This window comes from Anolis carolinensis, chromosome 1 (genome assembly GCF_035594765.1).
Source record: "Anolis carolinensis isolate JA03-04 chromosome 1, rAnoCar3.1.pri, whole genome shotgun sequence".
In the NCBI taxonomy this organism is placed as follows: domain Eukaryota; kingdom Metazoa; phylum Chordata; class Lepidosauria; order Squamata; family Dactyloidae; genus Anolis; species Anolis carolinensis.
Window position 1 is genome coordinate 188,257,797 of NC_085841.1, and position 25,300 is coordinate 188,283,096.

Sequence of the window (25,300 nt, forward strand, 5' to 3'; positions counted from 1 at the left end):
TCAAGGTTGATACAACAAAAAGAAAAGAAAAATAAAGTCCTAATTAGAGGGAGAGCAATAATTTTTTTTTATCCAATTGCTGCCAGTTTAGAGGGCTAATCTCTGCCCACTTGGTTGCCTAGCAACCAAGGGACAGCCAGGTTTCAGTTAGGGGACAGGCAGATTTAGGCCTCGCTTAGGCTTCTTCCACAGATTATCTAATTTGCACTGGATTATATGGCAGTGTAGACTCAAGGCCCTTCAACACAGCTATATAACCCATTTATAATCTTATATTATCTGCTTTGCACTGGATTATCTTGACTCCGCACTACCATATAATCCACTTCAGTGTGCATTTTATACAGCTGTGAAGAAGGGGCCTCATATAATCCAGTTCTGAGCAGATAATATAAGATTAGAAATATACAGTAGAGTCTCACTTATCCAACGTAAACAGGCCGGCAGGATAAGTGAATATGTTGGATAATAAGAAGGGATTCAGGAAAAGCCAATTAAACATCAAATTAGGTAATCGTTATACAAATTAAGCACCAAAACATCATATTATACAACAAATTTGACAGAAAAAGTAGTTCCATGCGCAGTAATGCTATGTAGTATTTACAGTAGAGTCTCACTTATCCAACACTCGCTTATCCAACGTTCTGGATTATCCAACGCATTTTTGTAGTCAATGCTTTCAATATATCGTGATATTTTGGTGCTAAATTCATAAATACAGTAATTACTATACAGCATTACTGTGTACTGAACTACTTTTTCTGACAAATTTGTTGTCTAACATGATGTTTTGGTGCTTAATTTGTAAAATCATAACTTAATTTGATGTTTAATAGGGTTATCCTTAATTCCTCATTATCCAACATATTCGCTTATCCAACGTTCTGCTGGCCCGTTTATGTTGGATAAGTGAGACTCTACTGTACTGTATTTACAAATTTACCACTAAAATATCACAATGAATTTAAAACACTGACTACAAAAACATTGATTATGAAAAGGCAGACTGCGTTGGATAATCCAGAACATTGTATAAGCGAATGTTGGATAAGTGAGATTCTTCTTTAATATGAAATAATTACTGGGATAGAATAATGCAGAACAATATAATCTCTAAAACCAGGACAGTAAATAAACAGGGGAATTCCACACAGGAAACAATCAGGGCCAGCTAACACCTCCCAACAAAGTATTCCCATCATCAAAGTCTGGAAAATCCTCTGTTTTCTCAGGGCCACAGACAGTAGAAGCACATAAAATATCGCAAACAACACCACTCTGAAAACAAGGGAATTCCAGACAGGAAACAATCAGGGCCAGCTAACACCTCCCAACAAAAAGTTCACTCAGGCAGGAAACAGCCATGCTTTAAAGCTGCAAGGCCATTACATCCTAATCATTTTTCCTAATTGCAGCATTCATACTTGCCTCCAACAAACAAAAAAAACCAATCAGAAATATTGTATATTCACAACCTTTAGGAAATAATATCCCCTGATGGCGCAGCGTGTTAAAGCGCTGAGCTGCTGAACTTCTGGACTGAAAGGCCGCAGGTTTGAATTGGGGGAGCGGAGAGAGCCCCCACTGTTAGCCCCAGCTTCTGCCAACCCAGAAGTTCGAAAACATGCAAATGTGAGTGGTAACGCCGCTCCATGTAGTCATCCCACATGACCTTGGAGGAGTCTACGGACAACGCCGGCTCTTTGGCTTAGAAATGGAGATGAGCACCAACCCCCAGAGTCAGACACGACTGGGCTTAATGTCTGGGGAAAACCTTTACCCTTGACCTTAACTACCACCAATTCCTCAATACTTTATTTCCCAGACCACCAGGCTTCGCCACAGCAACGCGTGGCCGGGCACAGCTAGTCAATTAATATAAAAGCTGCAATTTAATCCTGGAATCTTCCTTTAGCTAGCAATATAGAGCTCTGAATGCACAGTCAGAAGTTTGCATATACAGTAGAGTCTCACTTATCCAACATAAACCGGCCGGCAGAATGTTGGATAAGCGAATATGTTGGATAATAAGGAGGCATTAAGGAAAAGCCTATTAAATATCAAATTAGGTTATGATTTTACAAATGAAGCACCAAAACATCATGTTAGACAACAAATTTGGTAGAAAAGGTAGTTCAATACGCAGTAATGCTATGTAGTAATTACTGTATTTATGAATTTAGCACCAAAATATCACGATATATTGAAAACATTGACTACAAAAATGCGTTGGATAATCCAGAACGTTGGATAAGCGAGTGTTGGATAAGTGAGACTCTACTGTACCTAATATCTTAGGATATGGGAACCAGGTCTAAACATTAAATTCATTCATGTTTCAGATACACTTTATATGCATAACCTGAAGATAATTTTATACATAGTATTTTTAATAATTTTGTGCATGAAAGAACATTTGTGAACACTGAACCATCAGAAAGTGTCACTATCCCAGTCAAACGTACACAATTTTGCACCACACTGCCATTTCACAATAAGGGAGTACTTACCTGTATAGGGATATTTATTGCTCTGAATTCTCATATTAACTTCCTACCCTTGCAATTCCGAAGTGGTGAGCACTTTCATTTTTTTGTAATTATGAGGCTATAGAAATACTTTATTCTATTTCCACAAAAAGCTGTTGCTTCTAATTCACCACCACTTCTGATTTTTTTATTGTTACATGAGCAAGAATAAGTGCAATACCAACTAAATGTGAATACTTGTCAGTAATTTTAAATAGTATGGTCACAGAATTTACAATATTTTTAAATGAACTGCTGGATCTCATGTATTTGCTCCCAAGGATACTCCTATAAAATCCACATAAAATGTTCTAAAGAAATGATTCTTAAGTGTGTGTTTCTGTATGGATATACTGTATACTAATCATTTCAACAAAATGTTGTATATAAATGCTGCTATAATACTATTCATACTAGTTATTCATACTAGTTATTCAAAAGATATTGTTATAGACTATATAGCATTTTCATTAATTTTTTATGTTCATTATTTTGTTAAAACCTTGTGTTTTCAAATACATTACAACCTGTATCCTTGGTTCACTTCTGGAACAATAAATAAATAAATATTTTTAAAAAATATGGGTGTGTGTGTGTGTGTGTGTGTGTGTGTGTGTGTGTATATATATATATATATATATATTCATTCTTTTACAGGGTTTTACAGGATTTTTCATGGCTTCTAGTCTAATTTAATAAATGATTGACTGACTGATGTGCATATATTATATACACATACACAGAAATTGTATGTATACACATGTCTAAATGTTTGTCTGTATGTATATGTATGTATGCATGCATGTATGTGTGTATGTATATGTATGTGTGTGTGTGTGTATAGTTGCTTTCAGTCACCATCTCGAGTTGCTGCACTCGTGCAGCTAGGCCCTCACCTGGTACGGCTACAAGAGGCCCTTCGAAGTTCCCGTATCAGCTGCCCAGCACACTCTGGCTCCCTGTTGGCTGCCCGCAGCAATGCTTTCCGGAATGTATGTTGGCATTTCCTTTGACGAGATTCTGCCCGCTCCAGGCGGCAGAGGTGCTTGTATTTCTGCTGAAAGTAAGTGCAAAGTTGGGAAATGCGGGAACTCCTGCCACTGGCATCATCATCATCATCATCATCATCTGGCCTGTAGATAAGGAGGGTAAAAATGAGGTAGTTGGCATTTAAATTTCATCTGCACACAACAAGCACAATTAAATTCACTTCTATATAGTATGGGTCCTGGGTGCTGAAGGAACATCTGCATTTATTTTAGATTGCCTTTATTTATGAAATGGTACTCCAGAGATAATCATCTGATGCCTACAACTGTGTCTCTCCAGAACCAGGTAGAGACTCTGACTACCAACTTCACCACATATACGCCGCGTTTTTATAACACAGAGATTTTTCACTATCTGATTATACTGTTGCTTTTACTCTGCTCACTTAATTGTTCTTTGAGGTATTCTAGTGAGCTCGTAGTAACTTTTATGTTGCTTTTTGAATTGCTCTTTTTCTAACAAATGGTTTCTGTCCCATCAAGAGGTATTATATATTGAATTTATACCCCACCTTTCTCCCAGGATAGGATCCTTCTCCCTACAGACTTCAATGCTACTTCCTGTCTTTCAAACCTTTTTAACAAATTTCCAGAAATTACAGAAAGGTGCAGGTAGAACTGGAGAAAATGCCTTTCACCAGCCAAAGTATCCAATAAGCTCTGTGTTCACAGGATTTTAAGACACAAGTCTAAAATGTTTAACTATTAATCATCACCCTGGAAATTCCTGAACAAACTGGATATACAGTATAAAAATTTAATAAATCCACATGGATCCCTTCAATTACAACTTCCTTCTATGTGATTTCAAATCAATCCATACAGATGTCTTTCTGATCCACGAGTCTTAAATGCAACTGAAAGGTCATCTCCAGGTCTAGAATCTCCTTCTTGCTACATCTTCTTATCTTTACGCAACATTTAATGGCTACTGGAAATGAAGAGTTTCAAGGCAAAATACTACAGTGATGTAATGGCTTACTAAAGTAACATATGTTGCAATACCATACAACAATGCACATACAACTGGACCATAAAACACTGCTTTTGGTTTAGAAACAGGCCAGAACCACTATGAAAGATGACAACTAAGAAGGTCACAAATCCTGTTTTATTCAGTTTCTGCATTATGTATACCTTATTTAAAAGTTTGTTTGACTAAGTAACCCATTCATGTTTTTCTTAACAATAAAATCCTTGGTTTAAATACTTATTTACATTCAACTATTTTTATTAGTTATTTATTTTGCAAGCGTCATATTGAAAGAAAAAATATTTTATTGAAAAGAATATGTAGTTCAACAGACCCAACAGCAATGAGAAACTGCATAAATGTGAATCTCCATTAAAGAAACAGTTCTAATAATTGTCCTTATGGTTCCAATAAAATATTTAAGTCCAATTGTATCCTTTTACTGAATAAAAGCACATAATTCAATAGTGAAAATAAAGTCTTTTACGTTGGCTTTACATAATCAAGACTACACTGAATTTCATAGTCCTCATTGTTCTCTGAATCTATAAAAATATGTTCTTCCCCAAAGACAAGAGAATGTAAACACCAGTTTGACATATTATTTCTTTACCATTTTTACTTACACACTTCTTCTCTTTCTATTAATATACTTACTCATTCCTTTCATATCTGAGGGCTTCCCGGATAGACCATGCAACATGGTATGGCGAGTTTTGCTCTAGTTCTTCAAATTCTTCTCCGCTGTCTTCAGACCAGTCCAACCCTGGAAAATTTAAAAGAAAATTGACATTCCTGGACAGCCCCAAATATCCCTGGATTTCTTGTGGCAATTAACAACACACATACACACTTGCTCTTTCTGATATAAGAAATCAATGGTTATTCAAAATGTATTACAATAGTACAATGTAGTACAATAGGGCTTGTTCTCCAGACCCTTAATCATTTTAGTTGCCCTCCTCTGGACGCTTTCCAGCTTGTCAGCATCTCCCTTCATCTGCGGTGCCCAAAACTGGACACAGTATTCCAGGTGTGGTCTGACCAAGGCAGAATAGAGGGGGAGCATGACTTCCCTGGATCTAGACGTTATTCCCCTATTGATGCAGGCCAAAATCCCATTGGCTTTTTTAGCTGCCGCATCACATTGTAGGCTCATGTTTATCTTGGAGTCCTCGTGGACAACAAGTTAAACATGAGCCTACAATGTGATGCGGCAGCTAAAAAAGCCAATGGGATTTTGGCCTGCATCAATAGGGGAATAACGTCTAGATCCAGGGAAGTCATGCTCCCCCTCTATTCTGCCTTGGTCAGACCACACCTGGAATACTGTGTCCAGTTTTGGGCACCGCAGATGAAGGGAGATGCTGACAAGCTGGAAAGCGTCCAGAGGAGGGCAACTAAAATGATTAAGGGTCTGGAGAACAAGCCCTATGAGGAGAGGCTTAAAGAGCTGGGCATGTTTAGCCTGCAGAAGAGAAGGCTGAGAGGAGACATGATAGCCATGTACAAATATGTGAGGGGAAGTCATAGGGAGGAGGGAGCAAGCTTATTTTCTGCTGCCCTGCAGACTAGGACACGGAACAATGGCTTCAAACTACAGGAAAGGAGATTCCACCTGAACATCAGGAAGAACTTCCTCACTGTGAGGGCTGTTCGGCAGTGGAACTCTCTCCCCCGGGCCGTGGTGGAGGCTCCTTCTTTGGAGGCTTTTAAGCAGAGGCTGGATGGCCATCTGTCGGGGGTGCTTTGAATGCGATTTCCTGCTTCTTAGCGGGGGGTTGGACTAGATGGCCTTTGAGGTCTCTTCCAACTCTACTATTCTATGATTCTATGATTCTATGATTCTATTATCAGGTAACACAAGGAATGCCTCATTATGAACTAGAACTCCATTATAAGTCAATGTATTCAACATATAGCAAGGATATATCCTACAGTAACATGAAGTCCCCAAAAAAATGTAACTCGAATTGTCTCCATCAGGCCATATGACCGTGAGGTGATGGAGGCTTGGGCTGTAACTGTCTCATATGCAGGTATACTTCAGTTAACAAAGCCTCTGACGGGGCTCCTTTTGATGCAGGCTTCTTATATATGCAATGCCCCATTTTCCCTCCTTGGTTTCTATCTAGCTGGAGAAACTTGAGACTTTCAGTATTAGGTTGTGACAGCAAGTCTGCAATGTACAATGCAATAAAGCATGAACTGACAAATAATGGAATATTACTCTAGCTTATCCTTCTGTAGCTGTATGTGCCTTCCTCCAACAGGCAGGATAAACAGCAGCTACCTCAGAATCTCTCCCTGCCCATGCAAGAAGAGCAAAACAGAGAGAAAAGGGGCAAGACATAAGCCTGCCTAACCTGTTCCTGAAATTATAAACAACCACAACAGAAACATATAACATCACATAAAATAAAACTGTTCAAATTTTTAAAAACACAGAAACATCTATTCTCTATACTTGCTACTGCATTTTCTGTTACCTTGGACTATATAATCACATGTATATCCATACTCATATATGAAAACCTTAAGAGATAAACTGCTTTTGAAGCTTTACAAAAATTGTTGTTGTGTGTTATTAAATTACTTCTGACATGGTATCCTTAGGTGACCACATTGCGGGGTTTCCTGGGGCTGAGAGTGTGTGACCTGCCCACGGTCACCCAGTGTGTTCACAGCTGAACAGGGATTCAAACCTGGCTTCCAGACTTGTAGTCCAATGCTCAAACAAATATGTGACACTGGCTCTTTGTACAAACAACAAAGACTAAAGCAAAGTAACAGTCCCTCCCTTGAAAAATGGTAATCAAAACATGAAATGTTTGACTAGTACTAAGCAGAATTTTAGAAGGATTATAATATATTGAATATACCTGAGTATGCACTACTATCTCCTTCCATAGAAAAAGCATGCTCTGGGAAGCTCACAAATTACATGTTCTTGCTGCCACCCAACTCTTTCCCATGAAGAAAGCCCAATGAAGCAGACATGAGTCCTCCACTTACCTAAATGTGGAAACAGATCAGCATCCAGCTGCTGTTTCTGAGTGCACAGTTTCATCAGTCTCTGTAGCCGGCTCATACACAATGAGTGGGGAGAGAAGGCTGTGGCTTTCATGAGGATCCTGTCAGGCCGGGGCAGGTCTGGAGCAGGAGCCTTGGCGGGGTGTGGGAGAGGCAGAGGTCTCTTATTGGACAACTGCCTGGCTTGTGCTATAGTGTGTGTGGTGGGCGCCACTCCCTGCATTGGTAGGCTGGTGTTCTGAGGTTGAGGTGACTTGCAGACTAAGCCCTGCGGTAGCCCTGCTGGCTTTAAAGAAGTTGGTAAAGGTGAGAGATGGGAGTGTTGTTGCGGTGGCTGAGGCGGCGGCGGCGGTTGAGGCGGCGGCTGCTGCTGCTGCAAAGGTGCAGGAAGGGGGTTAAAGTGCTCTTGGCGAACTTTCAGGATCTCTGTTTCTCTCTGGCGCTGTCGGTTTTGGGCTAATTTACTCTGCAGCTTTTTCTTCACTGTCGTCCCTTTCTTGAGATCGTCGTCTTCCTCGTTGAAAGCAAATGGGTCTTCCAATTCTGCTTCCAGGTAGTGGAGAGGAAGCCGTGCTCCTGGTGGAGAGAGGGACATCCCATCCAGGCCATTGGGCATCTTCAAGGCCAGTGGAGGGACCATCAAGCTGAAGGCCATGGAATCCATCTGGTGCCGGACTTTTACCTCCTCTATTGGATCATTCTTTTTCTTCCTCTCCTTTTTCGGTAAAAAGCCAAGAACTTGTAGATGACTGTTGCAGTACCTTTCAAAAGCAAAACAAGCAAAATTATATTTTCCAGCCAGCCTTTATGTCAGTGGTTCAGCTGAGAAAAACAGTATTTGTGAGAAGGTTCAACAAAGGAATTTTAAGCATCTCATGGCCAATTATAAATTTGCCAAAATAAAACTAATTTGAATCACGGTGAACATTTTACATGAGTTATATTACAGTCAGAGATATGAGATTGTTCTAATTTAACATATACATCAGAAAAGTTGCAGAATTACAAGCAGCATTTAAAGGGCACACATGGGGGCCATTATATTTAATTCCCAATAGAAATTTTATCTAAATGAAAATTTAGCATACATTTCTGTGGAAAATTTGCTTCTCTAACACTCAAATCTTATGCTAGTAAATTAGTGAAAGTATGGACATTACGGTACGCATCTTGTTCAATAGTCCTAGCCATAGAAACCAGTTCAGCAAAGAACGAACATGTTTTTTCTTTTTCAATATAACTAAGTCAAACAGCAAATAAGACAAGATATTTTTAGTTTGGTGCAAACAATTCTAACCCTGAAAATGTCAGAATAGGTACAGGGAGTGTGTGTACATGTGCCTTCAAGTTGCCAATAACTCACAGCAACACTACGAATGTCAGAGGGTTTTCTTAGGTAGCTTTTTCCAGTCACTTCCTCTGAAATATAGCCTACAATACCCGATATTTGCTGGCAGCCTCCCATCCAAGTACTAAGCAGTGTTGACCCTATTTATTTTCCAAAATCAGATAGGATCTAGTTGCTGTTGTTTTAGAAATCCTTGCTGTTGTTATGTGCTTATGGTGACCCTCTCACAGGATTTGCTTAGCAAACTTCATTCTGAGGAAATTTGCAATTGCCCTTCTCTAAGGCAACATGTGGCCTTTCTCGGCGGCAGCTCCCTCCTCCTAGGTCTTACTTTTGTGGGATGTCTTATATTTGCAATTCACCAAAACCTCTAATAGGTCTTATTTTCAGGGGATGTCCTATTTTCAGGGAAACACGGTAGCACAGCCAAGATCTCCAGGCCCTGATTAGGAGCAGAGTCAGACCTTATGGATGTTGGACTACTTTTCATTTCAGTGTGATTAACAATTCACTTTCTTCCTTTATGTTTTGAATGATATTATATATTTCCTCCTGGAAGCTCACAGCACAACACATGGGGAATTTAGATGGTCTCGAATTTTTTTAAAAACTGGCCAGACATAGTTTCACTTAATACCGAACACCACAGAGATAAGCCTTTATTGTGCCAACCTGACTTACCTACGGTCCTCAGATTTGGGGATGGGGTTGGTGCAACGTTGGCTATTGTACTTGGCCACATATTCACATTGCTTGAAGGGGGCGGTCTTGTCCTCCAAAACGTGCCTGATACAGAAGGCGTAGCCGTTAAGTCGTCTTTGCTTGCACAGTTTGGGGCTGTACGAGCACAACGGTTTATTGTCAACCTCAGAAAAGTGTATGTGTTTGCCTTCATACATCACGTGATTCTTTTCCTTGTGAACATCAGCTGAAAGAAGAACACATACAAGTCAGAAGAAAATCAAAGATAAGTTTCAAAACCAAAGAAAAAGGAAATACAGTAGAGTCTCGCTTATCCAACGTAAATGGGCCGGCAGAACGTTGGATGAGCGAATATGTTGGATAATAAGGAGGGATTAAGGAAAAGCCTAATAAACATCAAATTAGGTTATGATTTTACAAATTAAGCACCAAAACATCATGTTATATAACAAATTTGACAGAAAAAGTAGTTCAATATGCAGTAATGCTATGTAGTAATTACTGTATTTACGAATTTAGCACCAAAATATCACGATGTATTGAAAACATTGACTACAAAAATGCATTGGATAATCCAGAATGTTGGATAAGCGAGTGTTGGATAAGTGAGACTCTACTGTAGGTAGTTCTAACCTATATGAAGAGGACCAATTACCTAATTTTAAATCTTCTGTATCATGTCAAAGTCATCAGAGAGCCTCAGAGACACTACTATCCTGGAATGATGATGGATCAAGATGAAGCAGATTGTCTAAGAAAAATACGACAGGAAGAAAAACTGTCAATGAAACCATGTGAGGAAAAAATTCACCAGTTATTGACATCAGCTCAACCCATCTGATCATCCCAGATCCATTATTACCTGGAATGGTAGCCTAAAAAAATATACACTGAATATATTTTCAACAGATTTAAGCATCCTTCTATGACAGTATGTTTTGGTGAATCCCACTATGTAATTCCATAGGAAAGGACAAACTCAAGTCTTCTATTCCATATAGTAGTGTCAGAACTGCTTGATCAATAAGCTCTGTGAATGCCACTCAAGAGTCTAAGGGCTTAAGCATGCACAACACTGGAAAGTCACAACTGAGTCCCACACACACACCACATTCTATTCCTCTCCCTTTCAGAAAATATTATTCATGAGGAATAATATGGAGCAGACTGGCACTAAATATGAGAGGAGATACTTAGCCTTTATTCTGCCAATGAGAGCTTTTGACATATTGGTAAAAAACTCAGATGTCCTTCATTATAACTGAACAAAAGAACACCAGTGTAGTTAAGGTGCCAAACTGCATAGTCTGGGATAATAAAACCAATATTTTGTGTCCAAACAGTCTTATTTATAAAGAAGAACACATGGTTAATTGAGTTTCCTTGAAAATGTACTAATCAATTGTTCATAAGACATTTGAACATATAGCCACAAACTGATGAACACCACAAACATTTTTCGTGCCAAGACCTGCTTGCTGAACTATTTTCTTCCTTATCTGTTCACTATCCACTGCCTGATCCATTCACACTTTCAACAAAGTTTACCAAGTTGCAAATAACATCGTAGGTAATGGAAACATCCCACAATATAGTCCTATTTCATGAGCATATCTGCCTGAGCCTTTCTTCACTATATCACATTCAGAGAAAGTAGGGAAACCTATCCTATTAGTTTAAAATAGTTAACCACAAAATATGATACTTTTGAGGAGAGCCTAGAAAATTGTGGCAAGAAGCTGGCCATCTCTACACCTGAGCAGATAACACAGTTATCAGGGCACAAACTGGAAACTGCTAAAGTGATTGTGAAAGCATGAACTGAAACTAAATCTGTGATGGATACACCATTATAGTGTTTCCAAGCAACTGGGACACATGCAGCCCTTGGCCACAGTTGCTGGGAAGCCAGAGGAGGTGAGAAGGAGGTGGCAATTTGAGATGAATGTTGGCTAGGAGTTAGCGATTAAAGACCAGAGTCTACCTGGCCAGAATGCCCTCAGAAGAAGCCTGAAAGCTGAGCTGGAAAAAATATTCAAAGAGTGGCTTCTTCATCTTCTCCTGCTACCTTCCCTCTGTCCAAGAATTATATATGGATCTCACACTTCTTGCCATGTGGCCTTTGTGAGAAGAATTGCTTGTGGGAAGTAGGAGACAATTTTCTGGAAACAGCTGTAGTTTTCTACTGTGACAGTCAGGGACCTAGAATGGGAGTGTAGTCCAGGTGTATTTCAAAGCTTCCAGAAGTCCTCCAGCCACCTCATAGGGAAATTTATTCTAGACTGGTATGGTCTAGCTGTCCCGATCTATCATTTATCTCCTCACCTTCCAACCAAAGAAACGGACAAACGTGGTCAAGTAGTTATCTGTCTTATGGGTTGTTTTATAACAACACATCTAAGTTTATTAAAATACACAGTTTAGCAAGATATGTTGTGAGGTAAGATGATAATGTGAGTAGATAAATAGGTATCGCTCCAGCGGGAAGGTAACGGCACTCCATGCAGTCATGCCGGCCACATGACCTTGGAGGTGTCTATGGACAACACTGGCTCTTTGGCTTAGAAATTGAGATGAGCACCAACCCCCAGAGTCGGTCACGATGGGACTTAACGTCAGGGGAAACCTTTACCTTTTTATATTTACAAGTATTTCCCCTAGTTTAATGTAAACAATAAACACTGCAATCATGTAAAAGACTTGTAATGTGGGGTAGAGAAAAGAAATGGAAAGAAGGATAGGAAGCTCTTACTATTGGTGAGCAATAGATAAGATACCTGGCCTGTTTTTTTAAAACCTTAACCTATTTTTTGTTCCCTCCAAATATAGTGCTGTTAGAAACATATGCTGCCCTCTCAAACTTTGCATTCCATAAGACAGAAATAGAGAAGTTTGTAAGAGAAGTTAGCTGCATGGTAACAGTATTTTCACATGTCCTTAAGTAAAGAGGTGATAAATCAATTTTAGGTTTTTTTTTAAATCTAGCTTCTATATATATATATATATATATATATATATATATATATATATAAAAACCACCTTGCATTCCACAACTCCAATCCAGAATTCTTGTTTGCAGGCAGTGAAGTCTAGTCCTCTTTCAAAACTTTAGAGCTTACTTCAAAATGGAAAGGCAGACCCATCTTAGAGTATGAAACCAAGCAGTGGCAGAGGGTAATGGATATTTCTCTTTTGCTACTATTTTGTTCATGGGTGAAATGTTTTATTTATTTCTATAGAGATTAATGGCAGCATCTCTCATAATGGAAGAAGTAAAGAAATGTCCCTGCAAAAATAATTGAAATGGGAACCACATTAACCTATTTAAATTACTATGAAATTATTTTTATAACTTATCTTGTTTCTATGGTTTTATTAGTATTATTGTGCTTGAATCTGTTTTATTGATTGTTATACTGTTATTGTTATTTTATTGTTTTGTTTTATATTTTAACTTGTTTACACCTTGTTCTCTTTTGGGCCTGGCCCCATGTTAGCTGCCCCGAGTCCCTTAGGGAAGAAGATGGCGAGATACAAAAATAAAGTATTATTATTATTATTATCCTAGCCGTGGTGAACCTGCCTATTAAGAATCAAACCTGCACCTACGCGCATTGACACAGGTTACCAAGATTCTGTTGCTCAGTCATATAAGGGACTTATTGGGAGTTTTTTTACACATGAAGACCAGAAGGACCACCCCATTTAATTTAAGACTTTTGTTCCTTGTCTATTTGCTATCCTTTGGGACAAAGTTCCATGACAGATTTATGTTGTTGTTGCCCTTAATATATAGTTTTCAATCTTATGAAATCAATGGTAGTGTTCCTTTTAATATAGACCCATCCCTATTGCTTATTCCACTTTTCCCATCTTTATCTCTTCCTCAGCTTCTAACTGCCCTCTAAATACACAGTAACAAAAAAATGAATAAATTAACAAACAAGAGAAAAACAAAATAAAGGGAGATGGACAAGTTGCTTGCCTGTAACCAAATGTATTTCCAAAAATGTATCTCCCTTTTCCTTTTCTATCTCTACCATTTACTCACAGGCTGTCTTATCCAATGATCCACCACTGTATGTTCTAGGATCTGTAAGTCAACAACAAATCCCATTTCATGGGACCAATTGCTTAGACACCAAAGTTGCTTTGTCAAGACACATGATATGTAACAATAGTCATATTAGCACACCACTTTGAGGTAGAAATCATGGCTAATTTAATCACAATATGACAGTTGAATCTGTGGATACTCAATTTGTGACTACGGAGGGACTTATACATTGAACCACCAAAAAGGAAACATGTCACTATCTCAGCCACTTACGTGTACAATTTCGGGGAATTTCACATTTTGGAATTCTCAACAAGGGATGTTTCCCCAATGCACAAAAACCTTATTAAAATACACAAAGCTATTATAAATATTGTGTATAAAATTACTTTCAGGCTATAGGTATAAGTTGCAAATGAAACACAATTTCATGAATGTTATGTTTAGGCTCGGCCCCATCTCCATGATACCTCATTATATGTATTCAAATATATCAACATTGGGGGGGGGGGGGGAATCTGAAATCCCAAACAGTTATGCCCCCAAATATTTTAGATAGGGAATACTCAACCAGTGAAGTGAAGAGTTTGAACTGTAAATTGCATGGAATAACAGCTTCAGAGGGAAGTGACAGACAAATGACTGTAGAAAAGGAACTGAGCAGTGTTACAGCATAAATTTAATATTTTTAATAAAAATGTTTGTAGTTAGATATAACAACTTTTTTTCATAAGTCCAACTTACAGGAACTGTAGCAACATACCTGCAAGGCTAAAACTCTATGCCTATTTACTTTTTGAATCTTCTAAGGGATGCATTCTCCAATTGGAGCTTTGATATCATGTCAATCTGCCTTTGGTGCAATTTCATTCCCTTTGCTTAACCAGTTATCACTCATATCAGACTAATAAGACCTGTTTTCATTATTGTTGGGTTTTTTAAGTTGCTGATTTTGTCATTATATGAAGTGATGCACGGGAATTATTATTTACAAGTTATATTTGTACAAAAACATTACTAAAGATTCTGTAGCATCTGATAAAAGAGAAGGTCCATGGAGGCGACACTATGATTTGCCACTTTGAGTGGCAACAGCTCTAGCAATGCCACTGCCTGCAACAACCATGCACCTTATTTTGATTTGTGTGTGAGCTGCCTGGGGTATATTCACGAGAAAGGCAAGATATAAATAAAATATACTTAGCCATTTTGTGGTGCTAAAGTACCTATGTACCAGCACGGACTCTTAGATCTTCTAGGGAGGCCCTCCTCTCGCTCCCACCACCGTCCCAAGCGCGGTTGGTGGGGACGAGGGAGAGGGCCTTCTCGTGGTGCCCTCCACCTTTGGAACACCCTCCCCAAGAAGATAAGGCAAGTCCTGTCACTATCCTCCTTCTGCAAGAACCTGAAAACCTGGTGGTTACAGCAGGCCTTTGAAAATGATTAGCTCCAGACCCTACCCTGGCCACAAGCTAGGACCCTGCTGCACTTTACTACTTCCCCGGCCCTACGATACCTCATTGCACTAGTCTCACCCTCTTATAGCTTCTCAGCAGGCCTTGAGATCGAGTAACCCAGACCCTATTCTGGCCATCAGTTTGCACTTTACCCATCCCCCACCGCTATGTTACTTTGTTGCACTAGCCCTGGCCCAGCCTCTCATAGTTGTCTAGGCGCACCCTGGAATCTTAACCATTGGCAATTGATTTTGACCCAATGGAGTAGTACTGAAACTAGTCAACAACAAATCCCATTTCATGGGACCAATTGCTTAGACTGAAACTAGTTTTTAATTGTACTGAAACTAGTTTTTAATTCTAAATGAGTATGTTTGTTTTAATAGTAATTATGTTTTATGTTTTATTATGGTTGTGATGTATGTTTCTGTGTTGGTAATTGAATGCTTTACCTATGTTGGAAACCACCCTGAGTCCCTTTGAGGAGATAGAGCGAAATACAAATAAAGTATTATTATTATTATTATTATTATTATTATTATTATTATTATTATTATTAAGTTACCATGACGAAAATCTCTTATACCTCAAATTCTAAAGATTAGTGTTGAAATCACATCACACTGACAGATCTTAATCATTTGTGTTTTAGAATGATTAGTTGCTGTAAGTTGCAGCTTGAACCCATTACTCTTCCCACTCAATTAACCCTATAAAAGTGTTTTGACTTGAACAGGACAAACAATGTGAGGATAGGGAGTCCACTACCCCTGTCTCTTCCATTCCTGTTTCAATCCTCCTGCAGAAGTGGATAACAATTGTTTGAAGAGTCTCCCCTGTGCATGGAGGCTCTCTAAATCATCAGGAATGCTAGCACTCCTCATTCCAAGAAGAACCTTCAAGACTTTCTTCTTTCCATAAAGCCATCCTGTGCTATGGAAATATGATGGAAGTAGACAAAAATAGTGCACTGCTCTTCCACTTATTTTCATTTCAGACTGTCGAACAGCAGATAATTTATATGAACTAGTAAACAACCTTTTCCTGGTTTGTTGGTTTACAAAGTGTAACACATAGGAAGATGAAGATGGACAAAGCCCAAGTGCAACCATGCATGGAAACTAGGAACATGGTTACTCCTACAATCTTCAGAGTGCGGCTGGATCTTATGTACATTTATGACACAACCCAATGCCAGTTCACCTCAGGCATCTTACATTAATCCCTGAGTGGTTGCTAGGGTTTGTTCCCAGATGTGTGCACAGGAATGCAGCCCCAATAGGAAAGTCATTTCCACTGAAACTAATAGGAGGTTTCCACATATATTTAACATCAGAGTGAAAGTGACTCATATCATCTTGCTCTCAGTACTAACTCCCACATATCAGAAAGATGTTAATTTAGTCCCAGCAGCATTTTTCTCATTATCATCTGTAATTCTATATTTGAACACTTCAAGCTACTTAAAAAAAATTCTACAGAAGCTAAATGTGACAAAACTGCCCCCATTCTGTCTTTCTATAACTGATATAGTTTTAGAATATGCAGACAGGGTAGGCTGGTGGAACCAAAATATTCAGAACCAAAAAAAGGCATATGCTACCTCATGGATAGCTGTTAAGATATCCCTATTTTGGGATAGCTTCCCCCTTCCCGAAATGAGATGATACTCTCTATTTTATATTATTCTGCTTACTTACTTCTTTCCAGAACAAAATCTTCAGCTTTAAATTGCCTACAATGTGTAAATTGTAGTTTTCCTTGATCTGGAAGAATAATTACCATTTATTGCCACAACTTTCCCCAGTTGCAGACATCAAGTTGAGCGCCAGACTCAGGCACAAGAAGTGAGATTTTCAACGTTGTCCAACTCCCTGGATTCTTGATTAGATGTAGATCACTGGTACATTTCTCCTCCCCATTTGGACAGCTGCTAGTGGAAGGTGGCTCTGTAGTTATATGTGGAAATGCCGAACTCTAGACATCAGGAATTTTCTTGAAAATATTCTACCATATAACACAAGACTGGGAGATATATAGCCCTTTAGATGTTGGACTTCAATTTCCATGTTTCCTTACCACTGGCTATATAAAGGATAGGGCTGCTGAGACCTACAGTACAACAATATTTAAAGAGCCATCTTTCCCTCTTCCCAATAAATAACTTGGGTTTACAAACACTAAAGGCAACTGTTACATCTAGCACATCTAGTGTGTACCACAACCTTCCCCAGTATGGTACGCACTACATGTATTGAAATGTGACATCACTCTCAGCAATTGCTTCAAATGACTGATGTTGTGCTATAACGTGTTTAGAGAATACCAGATTAAGGAAACTAGTGTTATAGTATTTGTGACAGAACAGAGTTAATTCTAATGAAATGAGTTGAGCTAGCAGAGAAGTCCTATGGAGGCCGGCAAAGTGCTACTCCTGCCATTGAGGACACTAGTCAGCACCCCAATGTTCTATAAAGAGCGGTGTCCCTAGATATCACTGTTTTGATAGTAATATTTCTGGTCATAGCCTTAAACATGCAAAATTGATGATTCTGGAAAAATGAGATTGTGTTTAGAACTGCCACTTTATAGACCGGTTCCTCCTATATTTTAATGCAAAGCATTGCACAATATAGTTTCACAAGTTTCTGTAGCATTCTGAATGTTTCCGTACTGGTGAAAATACCACAATTTACAGCACCACTTGAATCAAAAGGGGCTATATCTGATTTTATGAATACTTCCCTTTCACCATTCCTATTCCCTTCCCACCATTCCAGCAAACAAGACCATAGAACTATAGACTGGCCTAAATACCAAAATGTCAGCCCATTGAAGTTGCTGATCGGTCTGCTGGACAAAAAGTTTACTGATACATCTTGCCTGATTGCAACATTTCCTAATCTGGAGCTGAAGTCTTATTCAAAATTCACTGTTCTCTAACTGGAAAAATATTTGATAGAAAATGTAAAATTAATCCTAGGATGCGTTTACATCTAAGAAAGAAACAGCAACTACATCTTTATTGGAGATTGTTCAGTACATTCCACTATTAATTTGGGGGTGGGGGCAATCCTATTCAAATATGCTTACTTAAAAATACAGCTCACTTAATTTAACAGAACCAGGTTCCCAATCAGGGAAATTCTGTGCCTTATTCAATTATTGTAACATAGCAAGCTACTGAATACTGAAATATTTCAGAAATGGCAAGTTCCTGGTAACAAGAATCCTCTACTTTAGTATTCTGGTAAATAGTACCACTCAAAGTAATGGCACTACATAAATAGTTGACTTCTTTGTTTACCACATAAGGACACCTATCTAAAACATTATGAAATTAAGAATAGGCCTTAGCCTCGATTTACTCTATTACAGGCAAAATGGTTTGAATGCAGAAGTGGGGAAAAAGCAGCTCCCCAGGAGTTACTGGACTACAAATCCCAGCAGGTCTAACCAGTGTAGCCAATGTTGAGGCATGCTGGGAGTTCTTGGGCAAGAATGATCCCCACCATTGCTTCAATGAAACACCATGCATAGATTAAAAAACGGATATGAGTGTGAGTTACATCTCTGAATTATCCTCACAAGGAATAGGTGTATAAATACTATGCAGAAAACACCCTTGAATTCCAGTCTCTGACAGGACAAAAATAGTCATATGAATTGGACCATACAGATAATTCACTGGCCATCTTACAAAGGTTTCTCTCATACATCTATTAAAGCAGCTCCACTGGCTGCCGATAACTTGCCAAGCCCAATTCAAGGTGCAGGTTTTGACCTATAAAGCCCTGTACAGCTCGGGCCCTGCCTATCTCAGTGATCGCATCTCCCCCATGAACCAGTGCGGTCCTTGAGATCTCCTGGGGAGGCCCTCCTCTCGCTCCCGCCATCGTCCCAAGCGAGGTTGGTGGGGACGAGGGAGCGGGCCTTCTCAGTAGTGGCACCCCGGCTCTGGAATGCCCTCCCTAAGGTGATTAGATTGGCCCCTACTCTGCATTCCTTTCGTAAGGAGCTCAAAACCTGGTGGTTTCAGCAGGTGTTTGAATGAATCCATTCTGGCTAGCCCACCGATATATACTGCATAGTCTTATCTTTCCTGATAATGGACCATGTTTAACCTATGGGATTATGGACCCTCGCCCCCGATTGGAACCTGTTGTGATTATCATTGATTGCTATTTTTAGTGTAACATTTTATTTTGTGTAATAATCTCTTTTTATATTGTTATGTATTGTGTGTATTATGTATTAGATGCTGTGTACTACTGTTGTAAACTGCCCTGAGTACCTTCTGGGAGATAGGGCGGTATATAAATAAAGTTGTTGTTGTTGTTGTTGTTGTTGTTGTTGTTATTATTATTATTATTATTATTCATCTGAGACCTGCATCTCCAAATGAGCTTACATTCTACAGATCTTCTCTGAGTACATCCATGACTTGCGGTTTCTTTTGCTATGAACAGGTCCCAACTTCTGTTTAAGAAACTGTCTGACATGTGGCTTGAAAAGCTTCACAGAACTAACCCCCTTGTTCTATCAACCCTGGCCAAAAGTTTACCTCAAGGGGGGAAGTTCATGAATACATTTTGACCGCTAGAACTTATGCAATCTTTCACAGCAATGTCCAGGCGATTTGGCTCTTCCTTGTCCATGAGTTGCTACAATTCAGTTTCAAGGACTTCACTGCATCTACATAATACCACTGATCTGTCCAAGGAGAAATAGCAGGTTCACTGTTGAAACTAAGGCTGGATCTACACTGCCATATAATGCAGTTTGAATTGCATTATACAGACATGGGCAAGCTTCAGCCCTCCAGGTGTTTTGGACTTCAACTTCCACAATTAGAAACTGTGGAAGTTGAAGTCCAAAACACCTGGAGGGCCAAAGTTTCCCCATGCCTGATGTAGACCCATAGAATGCAGCTCAATGCAGTTATACAGCAGCATTATACATTATACAGCAGCGTAAATCTACCTTAATGTATCTTTTTCATTTATTTGTTTACAGAATCTATGACAACTTACTCCTGGGGGTATACGCACAAATACTGAGAGCTTGTCCAATAAAATAATCAGCAATACACAGGACAAGTCAAGTATCCTTTATCTGAAATGCTTAGGACTATTTCCGATTTTGGAATACTTTCCTATAGATAATGAAATATCTTGGAGGTGGGATCTGACTCTAAATAAGAAAGTCATTTACACACATGATACCACTGATCTGTCCGGGGAGACATAACAGGTCCGCTGTTGAAACTAAGGCTGGATCCACACTGCCATATAACACAGTTTGAACTCCATTATATAATCAGCAATACACAGGAAAGTCTAGTATCCCTTATCTGAAATGCTTAGGACCATTTTGGATTTTGGAATCGTTGCCTACCAATAATAAAATACCCTGGAGATGGGACCCAACTCTAAATACGAAATTCATTTGCAAAGATAACCTGAAATTAATTTTATAAACATTTTAAAAACGTATGCAACCTTCTCACCCTCTTTATTTTTTCCTTATTTACTTTCCACCTGTTCCTCCACACACACACTCCCCCCAACAATCCCATCCCCGTGTCCCATACTTCATATTTTTTATTTTACTTAAATGGAAAAATAACTTTGTATTATAAAAAAATTATTTTGAAAAAAAACTGGTGCATGAAATAAAGTTTGTGTACAGTGAACCATCAGAAAGAAAAGGTGTCAGTATCTCAGCCACCCAGGCGAATCATTTTGGGATATTTTGGGTTTCGGATAAGGGATGCTCAGCTCAACGTTTACTATACATGGTTTTTAGTATTCTTTCTTTCTTTATGAGCCAGTGCATACTGAGAGTTGACAACTGTAATCTTAGAATATCAAGGCTGGGGAGAATTATTTCTTTTTGTAGGTTCAATGAGAGGTGTTTAAGATCAATTAAGGAGTGCTGTGGTTTTTAACTTTGAATGTGTTTTAATGAATTTTAACAGATGATTTTTAAAAAACTGGTTATATTTAATCCTGTTTTAATGTTCATATATTTGTACATTTTTAAATTGTTATGTTGATGCTTTTATGTTAAGCCGCTTTGAGTCCCCCTTCAGGGAAGATAAAGCAGGGTATAAATAAATATTATAATTATAATAACCAATGAAATCATCCTTTCTTTTGCAATATACTTCATCTACCAAATCAAATGACCAAAACACCACATGTTAGTACAGACTGAACACCAAGTGACAGCAACTGGAAAGGTGAACGTGGGAAAACAGAGCAGTCAAGCAAAAAGAGAAACAGAAGTATGCAAGGTCCAAGGAGAGGTGGCTGGAATTCCATAGCCCTCGCCTGCCAAAATAACCTGAAAACCATCCTGGGTTATAATTATTTTTTATCATGTTAGAAGCAATTAGAGAACATATTACAAGTCACTTCTGGTGTGAGAGAATTGGCAATCTAAGGAGACATTGCCTAGGGGATGCCTGGGAGGCTTCTCTCATGTCCCCACAAGCTAGATTTGAACTCGCAACCTTCAGGTCAGCAACCCAACCTTCAGGTCAGAAGTCTAGCCAGCACAAAGTTTAACCCATTGCCCCACCATGGCTTGGTTATAATGATGGTAATAGTAATAACAACAACAACAACAACAACAACAACAACAACAACAACAGGCAACTCAAGACTATTGCTAGCGAGGTCTTGGCACCCTGAGATTAACCCTTTAATGAGAGGGAGGACATCATCTTGGAAAATTTGCAAGGTAAGAAGTTGAAATCAGAATTCCCTTCGTGGTTTTTGAGGAAGGAGAGGGCTGAAGGAGAGGAGGCTGAGGAAGCAGAGGGGGGCCCCTATCTCACCCCTCCCCATTTACAATTGGGGGGGAAACTCCTTTTAGGCTAAATCCTATGCCAAAGCACTAATGTGAATGATGAGGGGAAGGATTAAAAAGTAGGGGAGGGGGAGACAGACCCCTACCCTAGAAATTAAACTTTTAGGCTACACATATATTATATATCCATATATATACACACACATATATTATATATCCATATATATACACACATATATGTTATATATAATACACACATATATTTATTATATATAAAGCACATATGTGTGCATTATATATATATACAATGTTTTTATATAATATGTGTATTTTATATATTATATGCATTATATCTATATATCTATATATACATACATACACACACACACATGTGCATATGCACATATATATGCTAAAGCCCACTCTCCAATCCGAGGTGCCCCCCCTCCCCGCGAATACGGACGAAAACTGTTCACAATTTTCAATACAACTAAACATTTCTTTTGACAAATACATATAAATATATTCGGTTTTCCCTCTCCCCTCCTAGGTCCTGCTGCCCCATCCCGGAGCCTCTTCTCCCCGTCTGTCCTCTTCCTTGGGCGGCTGAGGGCCTCACTTCGGACCCCCAAAGCGGGACGGAGACCGGAGAAAAGGCCAGGGGGGCGGGAAGCGCCAGGCCCGCGCTGAGCCCGAGGCCCGCTTCCCGTTCCGTCGAATGCAGCCCGGCATGGGCACTCTTTCCCCCCACTATCCCGTTTCACGAGGAATTAGTCCCCCCCTCTCCACAGGACCCAAACCCCGCTCTCAGACCCTCGAGGCCTAGTGCGCCGCTTGGAATCCCCGGCCTTGCGTAGCCCGCCAGGCGGCCCGCCCTGCCACTGAGGCCCCGCCCGCCACACTACGCGAGGCCGGGGATGAAGGCCGGGCCTGGCTTACCTTTCCGGCTGCTTTTTTTCCCCCACTCTCGTCTCTCTCCTCTCCCCCTTTCCCTCTGCTGGGCTGGCGGAGTAGAGCTTCCTCCTCCCCGGGAATGAGCTTCAGTGCGGAGAAGAGGCGGCGGGCGTCGCTGCAGCGCTGGCTCTGAGGAAGAGAAGGAGTCCGGCTTGGGAGGCTTCGTAGAAGGCGCGCTCCTTATTCTTGGAGAACCACAAAGTGCTGGGCGGGAAAGGGGATTATGAAGGGGAATCCCTGAATGTCTATATTCTGCAGCCAAGAAGGCAGGGCTGCTGGGGCCGGGCCGCGCGCGGAGAAGGAGAGGAGAGAGGCTGAGCCGCCGCCGCCGCCGCCGCCTCCCACAGCACCACTACAGGCACCGAGAGGACATAGCAGCGCCCGCCAGAGAGGGCGAGGGAACGACAACTTCCCTACCATCTTGGAGGAAGAGGACACTGAGGCACAAGAAGGAGGAAGGAAGGAAGGAAGGAAAGAGGGGGGAGATAAAGGACAGGGCGATGCTTCTGAGGGCTGCCTTCTGGTATTGAAATGTGCCTGAGGGAAGGAGCGGAAGTCAGTGCTTGTATTCCCCTCAAGAAAACTATCATTTGAAGCTGAGGTGCAGTGGGCTTGAAGAAGTTCTCCTTTGTGTGTGTGTGTGATATATATATAGAGAATATATAGAGATATATATATGAGAGAATATCTAGTTCTGGTTTGTCTTGCTTGCATTGATTACCCAAAGGCCTTCAACTCAGTTGGGATCAATGCTATCCTGAACGCTCTGCGCCAAGCCGGTCTGAATCCAGTGTATGTGAACATCATCAAAAGCATCGTGACGAATATTCAGCGCAATCTTGAACGCTCTGCGCCAAGCCGGTCTGAATCCAGCGTATGTGAACATCATCAAAAGCATCGCGACGAATATTCAGTGCTATCCTGAACGCTCTGCGCCAAGCCAGTCTGAATCCACCGTATGTGAATATCATCAAAAGCATCGCAACGAATATTCAGTGCTATCCTGAACGCTCTGCGCCAAGCCAGTCTGAATCCACCGTATGTGAATATCATCAAAAGCATCGCAACGAATATTCAGTGCTATCCTGAACGCTCTGCACAAAGCCAGTGTGAATCCAGTGTATGTGAACATCATCAAAAGCATCACGACAAATATTCAGTGCTATCCTGAACGCTCTGCGCCAAGCCGGTCTGAATCCAGCATATGTGAACAGCATCAAAAGCATCGCGACGAATATTCAGTGCTATCCTGAAAGCTCTGCGCCAAGCCGGTCTGAATCCAGCGTATGTGAACATCATCAAAAGCATTGCGATGAATATTCAATGCTATCCTGAATGCTCTGTGCCAATCCGGTCTGAATCCAGCGTATGTGAACATCATCAAAAGCATCACGACAAATACACTGTGCTATCCTGAATGCTCTGCACAAAGCCAGTGTGAATCGAGTATATGTGAACATCATCAAAAGCATCACAACGGATATTTGGTGCTATCCTGAACGCTCTGCCCAAAGCTGATGTGAATCCAGCGAATGCGAGCATCATAAAAAGCATCACAACCCAAAATCTGGAAGGCTTACAACATGATCTCCAACAACTAGCATGAGTCTCAAAATCAGTCGGACCGGATATGGACTTCAAAAAATGAAATGGATGGCAAATGAGCAGTGTGTCCTGGGCCTCATCATTCTAAACTGAGATGGAATTGAGAAAGTGACTGAATATGTATATCTTGGACAAGTACAGTCGAATAATTTGGCAAATGGCAAATATTCAAGAAGATGCAAGGCAGCTTGGAAGGCTTTAAATCGAAACTGGACAGTGTTACAGATTATAAGATGTCAATCAAGATCAAAGTGGATATCTTCAACACTACAGTCCTACCAGCAAGGTCATACACATCTGAAACATGAACAATAACAAAGTTCGAGGAGGAAAAATTGGCAGTAACTCAGAGAGCAATAGAAAGGTGTGTAGCGTGACAATAAGAGATAAAGTCAGGAACAAAGAGTTGTGTCAAAGAACCAGGGTACTTGACATGGTCAATGAAATCTATGAGGCAAAAAGATGGGCAGGGCATATAGCGCGAACAAAAGACAACTGATGGACACGTCAACTAACGAATTGGATACCAAGAGAGACCACAAGCGGCCCTTGGGCAGACCTCATACTCAAAGGAACATACCAATGGTTAAGATATTTGACCAGAAATGGAAAAGAAAAGCACAAGATCATATATTTTGGCAAATGGTAGATTTGCATGAAGCCCAAAGGAGTTGATTGACAACAAATTGGATAGGATAGGATATATATATATATATATAGCCTCCCTTCCTCCAGTTCTTTTTAACTTCAGAACTTCTGACAATGTCAAGGTAAG

At 40.0% G+C, this 25,300-nt stretch overlaps 1 protein-coding gene across 5 annotated transcripts in view; it reads right to left on the reverse strand.

Moving 5' to 3' along the window:
• Positions 1 to 23,527, reverse strand: part of ino80d (INO80 complex subunit D) — a 45,226-nt gene extending 21,699 nt beyond the window's left edge. For 2 of the 5 annotated variants that reach the window (XR_010000721.1, XM_062962316.1), the window contains exons 1-6: positions 22,906 to 23,527; positions 10,292 to 10,387; positions 9,616 to 9,862; positions 7,569 to 8,347; positions 5,211 to 5,319; positions 3,428 to 3,664 (exon numbers count right to left, since the gene is read on the reverse strand). Coding sequence is in view for 4 of the 5 variants with exons in the window: in XM_062962316.1 (XP_062818386.1) it covers positions 3,428 to 3,664; positions 5,211 to 5,319; positions 7,569 to 8,347; positions 9,616 to 9,833 (1,343 nt within the window). In the remaining variant the exon portion in view is untranslated. Of the gene's footprint in view, positions 1 to 3,427; positions 3,665 to 5,210; positions 5,320 to 7,568; positions 8,348 to 9,615; positions 9,863 to 10,291; positions 10,388 to 10,498; positions 12,562 to 13,687; positions 15,682 to 22,905 lie in introns of those variants that run through there. The other 3 variants (XM_062962322.1, XM_062962328.1, XM_062962338.1) reach the window with 3 other exon arrangements.
• Between the last annotated feature and the right edge of the window lie 1,773 nt (positions 23,528 to 25,300).